The sequence below is a fragment of the Loxodonta africana genome, chromosome 3 (genome assembly GCF_030014295.1).
Source record: "Loxodonta africana isolate mLoxAfr1 chromosome 3, mLoxAfr1.hap2, whole genome shotgun sequence".
NCBI classification, from domain to species: Eukaryota; Metazoa; Chordata; class Mammalia; order Proboscidea; family Elephantidae; genus Loxodonta; species Loxodonta africana.
Genome location: NC_087344.1, coordinates 165,182,458 through 165,196,717, shown reverse-complemented (window position 1 = coordinate 165,196,717; position 14,260 = coordinate 165,182,458). Strand labels below are relative to the sequence as shown.

At 39.5% G+C, this 14,260-nt stretch overlaps 1 protein-coding gene across 6 annotated transcripts in view; it reads right to left on the bottom strand.

Moving 5' to 3' along the window:
- DRAM2 (DNA damage regulated autophagy modulator 2) overlaps positions 1-14,260 on the bottom strand; it is a 40,672-nt gene that overhangs the window by 7,909 nt on the left and 18,503 nt on the right. For all 6 annotated transcript variants that reach the window (XM_023547460.2, XM_023547461.2, XM_003409570.4 and 3 more), the window contains 2 exons: positions 643-820; positions 47-129 (listed from right to left, as the gene is read on the bottom strand). In XM_023547460.2, coding sequence (XP_023403228.1) covers positions 47-129; positions 643-820 — 261 coding nt within the window. The remainder of the gene's footprint in view (positions 1-46; positions 130-642; positions 821-14,260) is intronic.

The window sequence follows — 14,260 nt, the reverse complement described above, 5'->3', positions numbered from 1 at the left end:
CAATAGTCATCTTTAACACAACGTTGTATAGACACTAAGTTCTTACTTTTTCCTCAGGGTTCCAATGGAGTTTCTGTACTATATCAGTGCCAAAATTGCCACTGTACAAAAGGGATGAGCAAGTCAGCACTATAAAGAAATAAGTTACGGAAAAATCTCAGAGATGACCTGTAAATTTAAATTAGACTCAAAACAAAAGATCACTTCAAAGGTCCAGAATGATTCCTCATACATTTGTTGCAAAGGTCCAAACCAATTTTCTCACACACTTAATATTGTAAGCACTTGTAAAATTAAAAATATGACCAGAGGATCACTATAAGATGGTTCTCATAGTCAACTCCCTCCTCTCTGCTCAGTAATTTAGCAATTCTATTATAAGCTCTGCTGGATAGGGCATTAACTCATCCTTCATTTCTTTGAAGTGAGTATGCTCAAGCTGAATATTATCTTTGTTCCTGGCTTAGTTACTAAGGTTCTAGGTACAATTTGAATTCTGTATTTCAGACCCTTTAATTTAGGATTAGCAACCCAAGAATCGCTCCCACAAAAAGGCTGCTTGCAATGTGCCAAGAGTGCCCACTTTAATTTTGTTATTCCATTCTCTTCCAAGTGTAGCCACATTTTTACAGCAAAGGATACTGCTAAACGCACTGACCGCACACCAGATAACCACCAGGAGTCTGATCCAGAAGACTTGCTTGCCATGAATTCTGGGCTGCATTTGGTAGGAAAGGATAGTCTGGACAAACATATATAATGAGCCCAGACCAAAGGTGAGCACAGCTCCACTTACATGTGCGAGAAAAAGGGTTGTTTTCTGAAATAGAAAGAATGAATAAATAAATGAAACTCAGAACACACTGACAACATACTACGTAAAAGCACAAGTCAGAGATTTCAACAGGGCATTCACTGAGTGGAGAAGCTCTGCAGATTCTACAAACAAATAAATCACTTCCTGAAATAATTTTCTGTCATAATACTCAGTATAAATCTGAGGATTACAGTAAAACCAAACTATTTCATATGCCACTACTGAAAATTGATAGCACATACTCATTTATTCTTTTACTCATTTAGTAAAATACTTACTAGGTGCCTGTTATGTGCCAGGCATTGTTCTAAGTCCTTGGATGCATAAGCACTGGTGAATGAAACCAAAACTCCTGCTCACTTACGAGTTTAGTGAGAGAGCACAAACAATAAATAATAAATGTAAAAAATAAGTAAACTACATAGTATGCTAGGTGGTGATAAGAGTTATAAAAAGTAAACAGCTCAAGCTAAGAAGGATTAGCATGGCCAGGAGTGCTGGGGGTAGCGAGTTACAATGTAAATATAAAGACTCAAGAAATTAAAACGCTCTCCCTATGGCTCTAGTTTGACAGGTTTCTGATAAACTATACAGTAAGGGATTATAATAAATTATAATTTTTTTCTCCTTTACCTTACTCTTGTCAGTATCCATTTACATTTTACTTTTTAATATTAAATATGGCTTCTGCTTGTAAGTGGCAACAGCAGCTCTCTAAAAATTCCACATATAAAGATTTTCTGTTCAATCACTGTATTTCACTTGGTTGAGAAGGTACTATACAGCTCTTAGCCCAGAGGGTTCTCAATGACTAAAGTAACGAGAAAGGTTAGGGTTTGGTTCCCTCCTTTTATAATCCGCTGTGCTAATTTACAAACACTACTGCTAGTTCTGAGTCCAATTTTCTTAGTTCAAGGTTACATGGGGTTTCTACTATGTAGAGGTAAAAAATTACAGTTTGTTTTCCAATGGTGTTGGTTTCTTTTTGGAGAGAAGGACTACTTCTATAGGTCTGGGGTATAGTAATCGGCAACAGAAAGGAGCCCTGTTGGGAAGGAGCCCTGGTGGCACAACAGTTAAAGTGCTCAGGTGTGAACTGAAAGGTCCGCAGTTCAAACCCACCGGCTGCTACATGGGAGAAAGATGTGGCAGTCTGCTTCCGTAAAGATTCACATCGCTGTAGAGTCGATTCCAACTCATATCGACCCTATAAGGTCAGAGTAGAACTGCCCCATAGAGTTTCCGAGGCGCACCTGGTAGATTTGAACTGTCGACCTTTTGGTTAGCAGCTGTAGCACTTAACCACTACACCACCAGGGTTTCCTCTGTAAAGATTACAGCCTTGGAAATCCTACCAGGCAGTTCTACTCTGTTTTACAGGGTCGCTATAAGTTGGAATTTGACTTGAAGGCAATGGGTTTGGTTTTTGTTTTTGGTAATTAGCAATAACTATTGGAAAGGGGAAAAAAAATCCACTGTTGCTACTACTATGGGTTAAAAAAGAGACAAAAACAAATATTCAGTATCCACAAAACCTACCACAAAATTATAATATCTTCATTCAAAGTTGTGTGAATTTCTCTATGCATACGGATAAAGGCAGGAAAGATACAGGCAAAAATAAAAACAACTATTTTAGGGCTGGGGGGCACAAGGGAGAATCTTTTCCTTTAAAGGTATTCTCATATATATTGATCGAGCTAAATATAGATACAGTCTGATCAATTCCCACTGCGGCCTGTACACAGTTCCATTAACAAAATTCTATGATTAGAAAGCAAAAATAAAGAATAAAGAGAGAGCATTTACTATATTTTTAAAACTGAAACTGAGGTATAAAAAAACAGTGGTTTTATCCAGCAGTACATCCAATGAATGAATTTAACTTCGTCATTTTAGAAATTGTAGGAAGAAGTATAAAAGCCTGAAATACGAACAGAGCCTCTGAGGATTCCAATTCTATTGGTGCACCCCTTTGACCAAGCCATTTTAGAGAGAAAAATTCTGTAATGATAGAAGTTATGTGTAGAGACAGAAGTGTAACTTAATGATTATCACCCTGTGGATACTGACTAGTTCTGCTAATTTTACATCCATTTGTAAATTAATCCCAACATCCCTCATCAACCATAAACGTGTGGTACTTTGACTTCTCTTTTTGAATTCATTTGTACTATCTACCAGTTCCTTCGTTACGCTAATAAACTAAATAAACTCTTTGGAGTCGTTCTGCTCTGTCCTATAGGGTCGCTATGACTCGGAATCAACTCGACAGAGGCGGGTACTACATTTTTAGAGGCTTGGAGAACACAAAAAAGAAAATCTGAAATATACTGGAGTAATGCTCACAGAAAAGACTTCCCTGAGGAAGTACAGTCTGCATGCCATCTTAAAGATTTAGGCTTGGGGGATGAAGCATGTCCAAGAGGAGACAGCATACGAAATGGAGTTACATTAGCTCATCCTATTGAAGAAAAAAACAACAACAAATAGCCAGTGTACGTACAACAGAGACATCAGGAAGGAGAATGATGCAGAACGAGGCTGCAGAGGCAAACAGCAGCCAGATCATATAAGACCACTGAGCTAATTATGCAGTTTAGCAGTTTATCAATTTTTTTTCCTCTCTTGATTATATCTTTTCATGCAACTTTGGACCTGTACAGCTTTAAGCAGGGGTGCAGGGAAAGTGACAGGCATATTTACTTCCAAAAGATCACTTTGGCTGCACTATGAAGAAATGATTAGAAGGATATAAGCGTGATTACAGAGAAACCACTGAGGAGGCTCTGGCAGTAATCCAGATGAGAGATGATGAAATCTCATTGGCTAAGAAGGAGATGGTACAGAGGGAAATGGACAGATGCAGACGCAATCACAAAATATTTAAGAGGTAAAACCACTAAGTTCTTACTCTATTTAAAACACAGTGCCAGCCTCTCTTCTAAGTCAAACCCTATAACTACAGCACATTTATAGACCTAGTTTGTTCACAATTCATTCTATATGAATCAACTGAAGTTTGTCTCTAGAAGAGAAAGGAAGGACGGAGACGAAGAGGCAATGCACCCACTACTTTAAATAAAAGAGTAAATGTTTACATTTAGAAAGAAAGGAGAACTATTTGATACTGGGGTTATGCTACAGGGTCTGCTTTATAGACAGGGCCCAGAAATGAGGCCATCCATGAAAGAAAGATGAAGAGGACATTCCAAAACTTCAAGAAAAGAGATGCAATCAAGAAAGACAAAGTAATCTGATTCAAAAAAAAGCAATGGGACTCCTGTGGTGAAGGCAAACTGGAATGAAAGCTGAAAATAAAACAACTAAGTATATAATTACAAACAGTCTTAGCAGATAAGTGAAATAAAGATAGAAGACAACTTGGGTAGATGCTATCAGGATAGAAATTTACTGGGTTGTGTAAATGTACCAATTGTTAATGTAAGTAGCATAAAAAATGCCATCGCTGCTGGCACAGTGGTTAAGTGCTCAGCTGCTAACAAAGAGGTCATCGATTAGAACACACTAGCCACCCCACAGAAGAAAGATGTGGCAGTGTGCTTCCATAAAGATTACTGCCTTGGAAACCCTATGGGGCAGTTCTACTCTGTCCTATAGGGTCACTATGAGTCAGAATCAACTCGGCAGCAATGGGTTTGGGTTTTTTTTTTTGGTAGGGGGGTAGGAAAAATATGGCGGTAACTTTGGGATTCATTTTTAGCATACAGATGATGATAATGTTAAATGGTTCCAAGGACAACTGGAGATTTAACTAGGGAACATAACTCTATAGACAGAAGCACCATGCCGTCCCTCTGCAGAAAAGACCCAAAAAACTAAGTAAAACCGATACAAACATCAATCCTGGAACCCTAGGCATCAAATGAAGGAATAAAGAACTTGATCAGGCACCAAATGGAATAAGAAACTAACAGAGAACACAGAACAAGGAGAGCTACGGAGTGGAGGTCCCCTACCAACTAACATGGTATGGATTTGCCATCTTGGACTTCAACCACCAGGAAAAGCAGACAGGGAGTACAGAAAGGCAACTTCACAGAGCTCCCAACAAGAGACAGAGCACCTGGTAACCAGGGATACATGCTTTCCCACTCCCCACTCTTCTTTCCTTACACGGTCTCCACTGTTTTCCAACAGGCCACGGTCACTTGGCCAGAGAGACATCAGCTTACTGCTTCCCAGGTCTGCCCCACCCCCAAAGGCTGGTTCCCCTAGTGCTATTTTTACATTTTTTATTACTGTTTTCTTGGCTTTTTTGTTTCTTCTCTCTCTCTCTCTCCCCCCCCCCCTTCCTTCCTTTCCTTTCTCCTGCCCATCTAGCCCTGTATGCTGTCTCTGTCCCTTCTTGACGGGCTGCACTGAACTGCTTAGCTAGAGCGCCAACAGCATGGCCTCCCTGATTCCGTGCCTCGCCCACCAGCAGGTTCCCTCAGCACCATTATTTTTTCTGTTTCTTCTCTCTCTCCCTCCCTCCCTTCTTTTCCTTTCTCCCACCCACCTCACCGAATATGCTGCCCCTGCCCCTTCTTGACAGGCTGTGTTGTACCACTCAGACTGAGAGCCAATGGTATACGGCCTCCCTGGGTCCGTGCCACCCCACAGGTCAGCTCCTTCAGCACCATATTATTTTGTTCTGTTTTTGTTTCTTCTCCCACTACCCCTTCCTTCCTTTTTATTTCTCCTGCCCAGCTAACCCCCTGTGCCATCCTTGTCCCTTTTAGATGGACTGTGCCACACTGCTTAGCTAAAGAGCAACCAGCATACGGCCTCCCTAAGTCTGTGCTGTTCTCACCTGCCAGGTCCCTTAGTGCCATATTTTGTTGCCGTTGTTTCTTCTCTCTCTCTACCTTCCTTCTTTCCTGTCTCCTGCCCACATAGCCCCATGTGCCTTCTCAAAGGGCCGTGCCATACCACTCAGCTAGAGAGACACTGACAGTCTTTCCAGGATGCACTACCCTCACTGGCTGGCTCCCGCAGAACAATGCCATTTTACTTTGTTTGCTTTGTTCTTTTTGTTTCTTTTTGTCTGCCTTCTTTTTGTTTCTCCCGTCCACCTAGTCCCGTTTGCTGTCCCCTCTTCTATACAGGCTGTGCTGCGCCACTCGGCTAGAGAATAACTGGCACATGGCCTCCCCAGATCTGCAATGCCACACAGGACAGCTCCCTCGGTGTCATATTTTTTATTTTTCTTTATCTTTCCCCTTCTCCCTTTTCCTTCTCCCTCCCACCTAGGCTCTGGGCTGCCTCCACCCCTTCCTGAGGGAATGTGGCAGCTGCGCCACCCAGGGAAAGAGACACCAGCTCACTGCTATCCCGATTCTACCCCACCCCAACAGCTGGCAACCTCATCTCCATATTTTCTTGTTGCTGCTGTTGTTGTTTTTGTTGCTTCACTTTCTCTCCCATCTTTCCTTTCCTATCTCCCACCCACCTAGCACCGTGCGCCACCCACACCCCTTCTCAACAGGCTGAGCCATATTACTCAGCTAGAGAACCACCAGCACATGGTCTCTCCAAGTCTGCCCCACCCCAACGTGCATAGTCTCACCACGTAGACATTTTATTTACTTTTATTTTCCTTCTTTTTTCCTTTTTTTTTGTGCTGTTTTTTCACTCCTGTTTCTCTCCCTACTTTCTCGTAACCACTTAACTACACACATCACATCGTCTCCTTTACCTCCTGCCTATCTGCACTGCATGTGGAGCTCCATGTCCCCGAACACCACAGGAGTGAATTCTGGGACCCCGCCCCACACTCCTCCTTGGCCTCACCCTGCTGGACCTAGTGGTGCCACAAACGACCCATCCCTGAGCCTCACCTGCCACTGGACCTGCCCTACTGCACCATTGCTGAGTGACCCTTCCTGCCCACCTGTACAAGGTGGTGAGAAGTATCATGCCCACAGAAAAGCAAGCAACAAAACATGCCAGCCCGCCTGCCCAGACATAACCAAATAAAGTTTTAAAAAGGACAAAAAAAAAAAACAAAAACAAATCTACAATCAATAAACAAAGAAAATAATTCCTAAATGTCCCGAAGGCAGCAGATAATATCAAAACACAGTTAAAAAAAAAAAAAAGGACAGGATGGCTCCAGTAAGTGACCAAAACAAAATACCAGATGAACTTCCATTAGAAGAAAAGGCACTGGAACTACCTGATAGGAAATTCAAAAGTCTAATATTCAGGGGTCCCCAAGAGATTAGAAAGAGCTGAAGGAAAAAATAGACAAAACCATGGAAAATACAGATAAAATCTGGGAAAACACAGACAAAGCATTCAGAATTCAGAAAAATAATACACGAACAAAATCGTCAAAATAAATAAGCAACTAGAAATCACAAAAAGAAAACTGCAATTAAAAATCAAGACGTCAACAAAATTTCAGAAATGGACAGTACAAAAGAACATTTTAGGAGCAAATTTGAAACAATGGAAAACTAGATCAATGAAACCGAAGACAATTACTTGGATACCATTTTGTTTCAGGAAAAATCAGAGAAAAGAATGAAGAAAAATGAAGAAAATCTGAGAGCAATGCAGGATACAATCAAGAGAAAAAAATTGCATTTGATAAGAGTTCCAGAATACGGGGAGAAAATGAAAAACACAGAGTGGATCACTGAAGATTTGCTGACCGAAAAGTTCCCTAATATCATGAAAGACGAAAAGGTGCCCACGCAAGAATCTCAACGAAATCCAAACAGCACAGAACCCAAAAGAAAGTCACCAAGGCATATTATAATCACACCTGCCAAAAACAAAGGCAAAGAAAGAATTCTGAGGGCAGCTCAAGAAAAATAAAAAGTCACATACAAAGGGGAAACAATAAGACTAAACTCCAATTACTCGGCAGAAACCGTGCAAGCAAGAAGGCAATGAGATGACATACACAAAACTTCGAAAGAAAAAACTGTCAACCAAGAATAATATAGCCTGCAAAACTCTCTCTCAAATACAATGGCAAATTAGGACATTTCCAGACAAACAGAAATTAAGGGGCTTTGTAAAAACCAAACCAAACTTGTAAGAATAATTAAAGAGAGACCGTCAGTCAGAGAACCAACAACATTAGACAACAGCATCAGCCAGAAGCCAACATAAGTAATGAACTCTAATGGATGTAACAAAACTAAAAGATTTACAACAGGGAACTAGAAAGGTCAATCTGTAAATGATAACCATGTAAGAACACTAAGAGGAAATAAATAGTATAGGTACAGAACTTTCAAATGGAGAGGAAGTCAAGGCATTATCAAGTAATAATAGGCTGGTTTAAACTCAGGAAGATGGGGTAAATTTCAATCTAACCACAAAGAAAGTTAACAAACCTACACATCAAAGTAAAGAAGAAAAACAAAGTCTCAGTACACACAAAATCTACAAAAATGAAAGAAACAAAAAAATTCACAAACAAATATAATTTAGCTCAGGAAGGTAAGAGGAACAGAGAAAAAATCAGCACCACAAAAAAAAGGGCACTAAAAAATGACAGCAGTAAACTCACATCTATCTATCAATAATCACGCTGAACATAAATGAATTCAATACAACCATAAAGAGGCAGGGAGTGACAGAACAGACTAAAAAAAAAGAACCCATCAATGTGCTGTCTACAAGAGACATACTTAGAAACAAAGACATAAATATATTAAAAATCAAAGGATGGAAAAACTATGAAGCAAACAGCAATGAAAAAAGAGCCGAAGTGCAATACTAATCTCAGATTAAATAGACATTAAAACAAAATTCACCATCAAAGACAAGGAAAGACATTATATAATGATTAAAGGGACAATCCACCATGAGGACATAACCATAATAAATATCTATGCACCCAATGACAGGGTTCCAAAATACATAAAACAAACTCTAACAGCACTGAAAAGAAAAACCGACAGTGTTACAATAATAGTAGGAGACTTCAACATATCACTCTCGGTAGAGGACGGAACATCTAGAAAGAAATTCAACAAAGATACAAAAGATCTACAGGCTACAATCAATGAACCTGACTGCACAGACATACGTAGAACACTCCTCCCAAAAGCAGCAAAGTATACTTTCTTTTCCAAGGCACATGGAACTTTCTCCAAAATGGACCACAACTTAGGCCACAAAGCAACCCTCAACAAAATCCAAAACACTGACACAATACCATCTATCTTCTCTGGTTACAACACCATAAAACTGAATAACACCTTTAGGGTTGCTATAGGAAACACTGGTAGTGCAGTGCTTAAGACCTATGGCTGCTAACCAAAAGGTCTGCAGTTCAAATTCATCAGGTTTTCCTTAGAAATGCTATGGGGCAGTTCTACTCTGTCTATAGGGTCACTATGACTCGGAATCAACTCAACACAATGGGGTAATGGGGTAGGGTCACTATAAGCTGGAAGTGACGTGATGGCAATGAGTTTTGGTTTTGGTAAAAAATCGCTGAGTAATAAAACAAATCAAAGAGGGAATCAAAAAATTCCTAGAATCAAATGAGAATGAAAACACATCATACCAGAACCTCTGGGACACAGGAAGCAGGTGCTAAGAAGTCAATTTATAGCTGCGGACACAAACATCAGAACAGAAGAAAAGGACAAAATCAAAATGTTAGCTACACAACTCGAACATACAGAAAGAGAACAGCAATAGAAGCCCACAGCCACCAGAAGAAAGGAAATAATAAAGGGCAAAGCAAAAAAAGGAAATAGAGAACAGAAAAATAATAGACACAATCAATAAAACCAAAAGTTGGTTCTTCGAAAGGATCAACAAAATCTCGACAAACCACTGGCCAAACTGACAAAAGAAAAACAGGAGAGGAAGCACATAGCCCAAATAAGAAATGAAATGGGAGAAATTACAACAGACCCAACTGAAATAAAAAGGATCAAAACAAAGTACTATAAAAAGCCATAATCCAACAAATTTGAAAACCTAGAGAACATGGACAATTTTTAGAAACACGCTACCAAACTAAAGTAGCACAAACTGAGGTAAAAAATATGAACAGACCCATAACAAGATAAGAGATTGAAAGGTAATACAAAAACCTCCCACTAAAAGAAAGTCCAGGCCCAGATGGCTTCACTGAAAGTTTCTATCAAACATTCAGAGATCTCACACCAGTACTACTCAAATTATTTCAGAATATAAGAAAGGATGGGATACTTTAAAATTCATTCTGTGAAGCCAGCATAACCCCGATACCAAAACCAAGCAAAGAAACCACACACAAAAAAGAAAATTACATACCAATATCTCTCATGAATATAGATGAAAAAATTCTCAACAAACTTCTAGCCAATGGAATTCAATGGCATACCAAAAAAAATAATACACCATGACCAAGTAGGACTCATACCAGATATAGCAAGAACGGCTCGACATTAGAAAATCAATCAACGTAATCCACCATATAAATAAAGAGAAAGAAAAGAATCGCATGATCATCTCAATCGATGCTGAAAAAGCATTCAACAAAGTCCAACAAACATTCCTGATAAAAACTCTAAATAGGTATAAAAAGAAAATTTCTCAATATAATAAAGGGCATACATGCAACACAAACGGCCAACATCATTCTTAATGGGGAGAGGCTGAAAACATTCTTCTTGAGAACAGGAACGAGGATGCCCTTTATCGCCACCTATTTAACATTGTGTTGGAAGTCCTAGCTAGAGCAAAAAGGCAAGAACAGAAATAAAGGGCATCTAAATTGGTAATGAAGAAGTTAAATTCTCCCTATTTGCAGATGATATGATACTACACATAGAAAACCCAAAAGACTGCACGAAAAAACTACTGGAACTAACAGAAAGATTCAGTAGAGTAGCCGGATACAAGATAAACATAAAAAAATCAGTGGGATTCCTGTACACTAATAAAGAGAACGATGAAAAGGAAATCAGGAAAACAATACCATTTATAATAGCCCCTAAAAAAATAAAATACTTTGGAATAAATCTAACCTGGGATATAAAAACCTATACAAAGAAAACTACAAAACCATACTGCAAGAAACCAAAAGGGATCTACATAAATGGAAAAACATACCATGCTCACAGATAGGTAGACTCAACATTATGAAAATGACAATTCTACCCAAAGAGATTTACAAATACAATGCAATACCGATCAAAATACCAACAACATTCTTTAAAGAGATAGAAAAACTTATCATTAACTTTATATGGAAAGGGAAGAACCCCGGATAAGTAAAGCACTACTGAAAAAGAATAAAGTAGGAGGACTCGCACTACCTGACCTCAGAACCTATTATACAGCTACAGTAGTCAAAACAGTCTGGTACTGGTAAATGACACATACATTGACCAGTGGAATAGAACTGAGAACCCAGATGTAAATCCATCCACCTACAGTCAACTGATCTTCAAGAAGGGCCCAAAGTCCTTCAAGTAGGGAAAAGACAATCTTTTTAACAAATGGTGTTGGCAAAGCTGGATGTCCATCTTCAAAAATATGAAACAGGACCCATATCTCACACCATATACAAAAACTAACTCAAAATAGATCAAAGACCTAAATATAAAGCCAAAAACCATGATGTTCATAGAAGAAAAAACAGAGGCCCTAATACACAGACTAACAGGATACAAACCACAACCAACAACACAGAAGCTCCAGAGGATAAGCTATGTAACTTGGATCTTCTAAAAATTAAATGCTTATGCTCATCAAAAGGCTTCAGAAAAGTGTAAAAAAGGAGCTACAGACTGGGAAAAAAAACTTTGGCTATTATAAATCAGACAAAGTTCTAATTTCTAAAATCGACAAGAAAATCCAACACCTCTACAACTAAAAGACAAATAATCCAATTAAAAAATGGGCAAAGGGAGTGAACAGACACTTCACCAAAGAAGACATTCAAACGGCCAACAGACACGTGAGGAAATGCTCACGATCTCCAGCCATGAGAGAAATGCAAATCAAAACCACAATGAGATACCATCTCACCTGGCATCACTGGCACAAATCAATAAAACAGGCAATAACAGATGTTGGAGAGGCTACAGGGAGACTGGAACTCTTATGCACTGCTGGTGAGAATGCAAAATGATAAAACCACTTTGGAAAATGATATGGTGCTTCCTTAGAAAGCTAGAAACAGAAATATCATACGATTCAGTAATCCCACTCCTAGGAATATATCCTTGAAAAATAAGAGTAGTCACACGGACAGACATATGTACACCCATGTTCACTGCAGCACTGTTCACAATAGCAAAAAGATGGAAACATTCTAGATGCCCATCAATAGATGGATGGATAAACAAACTATGGTACACACACAGTGTAGTATTATACAACAATAAAGAACAGTGACAAATCTGTGAAGTATCTCATAACATGGATGAATCTGGAGGACATTATGCTGAGTGAAATAAGTCAATCACAAAAGGGCAAATATTGTATGAGATCACTACTGTAAATACTTATGAAAAGGTTTATACAAAAAGAAACAATCTTTGATGGTTACAAGCGATGGGAGGGCTGGGGTTGGAAAAACACGTAATAGACAACAGGTAAGTGGAGGGTGAAGGGTAAGACACTATACAATACTGGGGAAGCCAGCACAACCTGTACAAGCAAGGTCATGTTAGCTCCACAGACACATCCAAACTCTCTGAGGGACTGAACTGCTCGGCTGAGGGCTGTGGGGACCATGATCTCGGGGAATATCTAGCTCAACTGGCATAACATAGTTTATAAAGAATATGTTCTACATTCTACTTTGATGAGTAGCATTTGGGGTCTTAAAAGCCTGTGAGTAGCCATCTAGGATACTCCGCTGGGCTCACCCCTTCAGGAGCAAAGAAGAATGAAGAAAACTAAAGATATAAGGGGAAGATTAGTCCAAAGGACTAACGAACCACATCTACCACGGCCTCCACCAGACTGAGTCCAGAACAATGAGATGGTGCCCGGCTACCACGACTGGCTGCTCTGACAGGGATCACAATACAGGGTTCCGGACAGAGCCAGAGAAAAATGTAGAACAAAATTCTAACTCAAAAAAAAAGACCAGACTTGCTGGCCTGACCAAGACTGGAAAAACCCTGAGAGTATGGCCCCCAGACACCCTTTCAGCTCAGTCATGAGACCATTCCCGAGGCTCATCTTTCAGCCAAAGATTTAACAGGCCCAAGGAGCAAAACAAGACTAAAGGGGCGTACCAGCCCTGGGGCAGGGACTGGAAGGTAGGAGGAACAGGAAAGCTGGTAACAGAGATCCCAGGGCAGAGAAGGCAGAGTGTTGACATGTCGTGGGGTTGTTAACCAACATCATAGAGCAACGTGCATACTAACTATTTGATGAGAAACGAGTTTGTTCTGTAAACCTTCGACTAAAGTACAATAAAAAATAAAAAAAGAAAATCAATCACAGAATCCCCCACATAAATAAAAGAATCACCTGATCACCTCAAATGAAGCAGAAAAGGTATTTGGTAAGGTCCAAGACCCATTCCTGATAAAAATTCTCAATAATATACGAATAGAAGGGAAATTCGTCAACACAATAAAGGGCATCTATACAAAACCAAGGAAACCCTAGTGGTGTAATGGTTACGTGCTATGGCTGCTAACCAAAACATTGGCAGTTTGAATCCACCAGGCGCCTCCTTGGAAACCCTATGGGGCAGTTCTACCCTGTCGTATAGGGTCGCTATGAGTTGGAATAGACTTGACGGCAATGGGTTTGGTTTTTTGGTTATATACAAAACCAACAGCCAACATCATTCTCAATGGAGAGATGCTGAAAACATTTCCCTTGAGACCAGGAACAAGACAAGGATGTCCTTTATCATCATTCTTATTTAACATTGCACTGAAAGTACTAGCTAGAGCAATAAAGCAACAAAAACAAATAAAGGGCATCCAAATTGGTAAGGAAGAAGTAAAACCATCTCTATTTGCAGAAGATATGATACTATACAAAGAGAACCCTAGAAACTCCCAAAGAAAACTGCTGGAACTAACACAAATTTTCAGAAGAGTGCCTGGATACATGACAAACATATGAAAATCAGTTCTATTCCTATAAACCAATAAAGAGAACTATGAAAAGGAAATCAGGAAAGCAATGCCATTTACAATAGCCCCTAAAAAAATAAAATACTTAGGAATAAATCTAACCAGGGATGTAAAAGATCTATATAAAAAAAACTACAAAACACTATATAAATGGAAAAACACACCATGCTCATGAATAGGTAGATTCAAAATTGTGAAAATGTCAATTCTACCCAACCAAACCCACTGCCATTGAGTCGATTCCGACTCACAGCACCCCGGAAAGCAATCTACAAATACGATGCAATCCTGATCCAAATACCAACAGCGTTCTTTAAGGAGATGGAAAAACTAATCACTACCATGATGTGGAAAGGAAAGAGGCCCT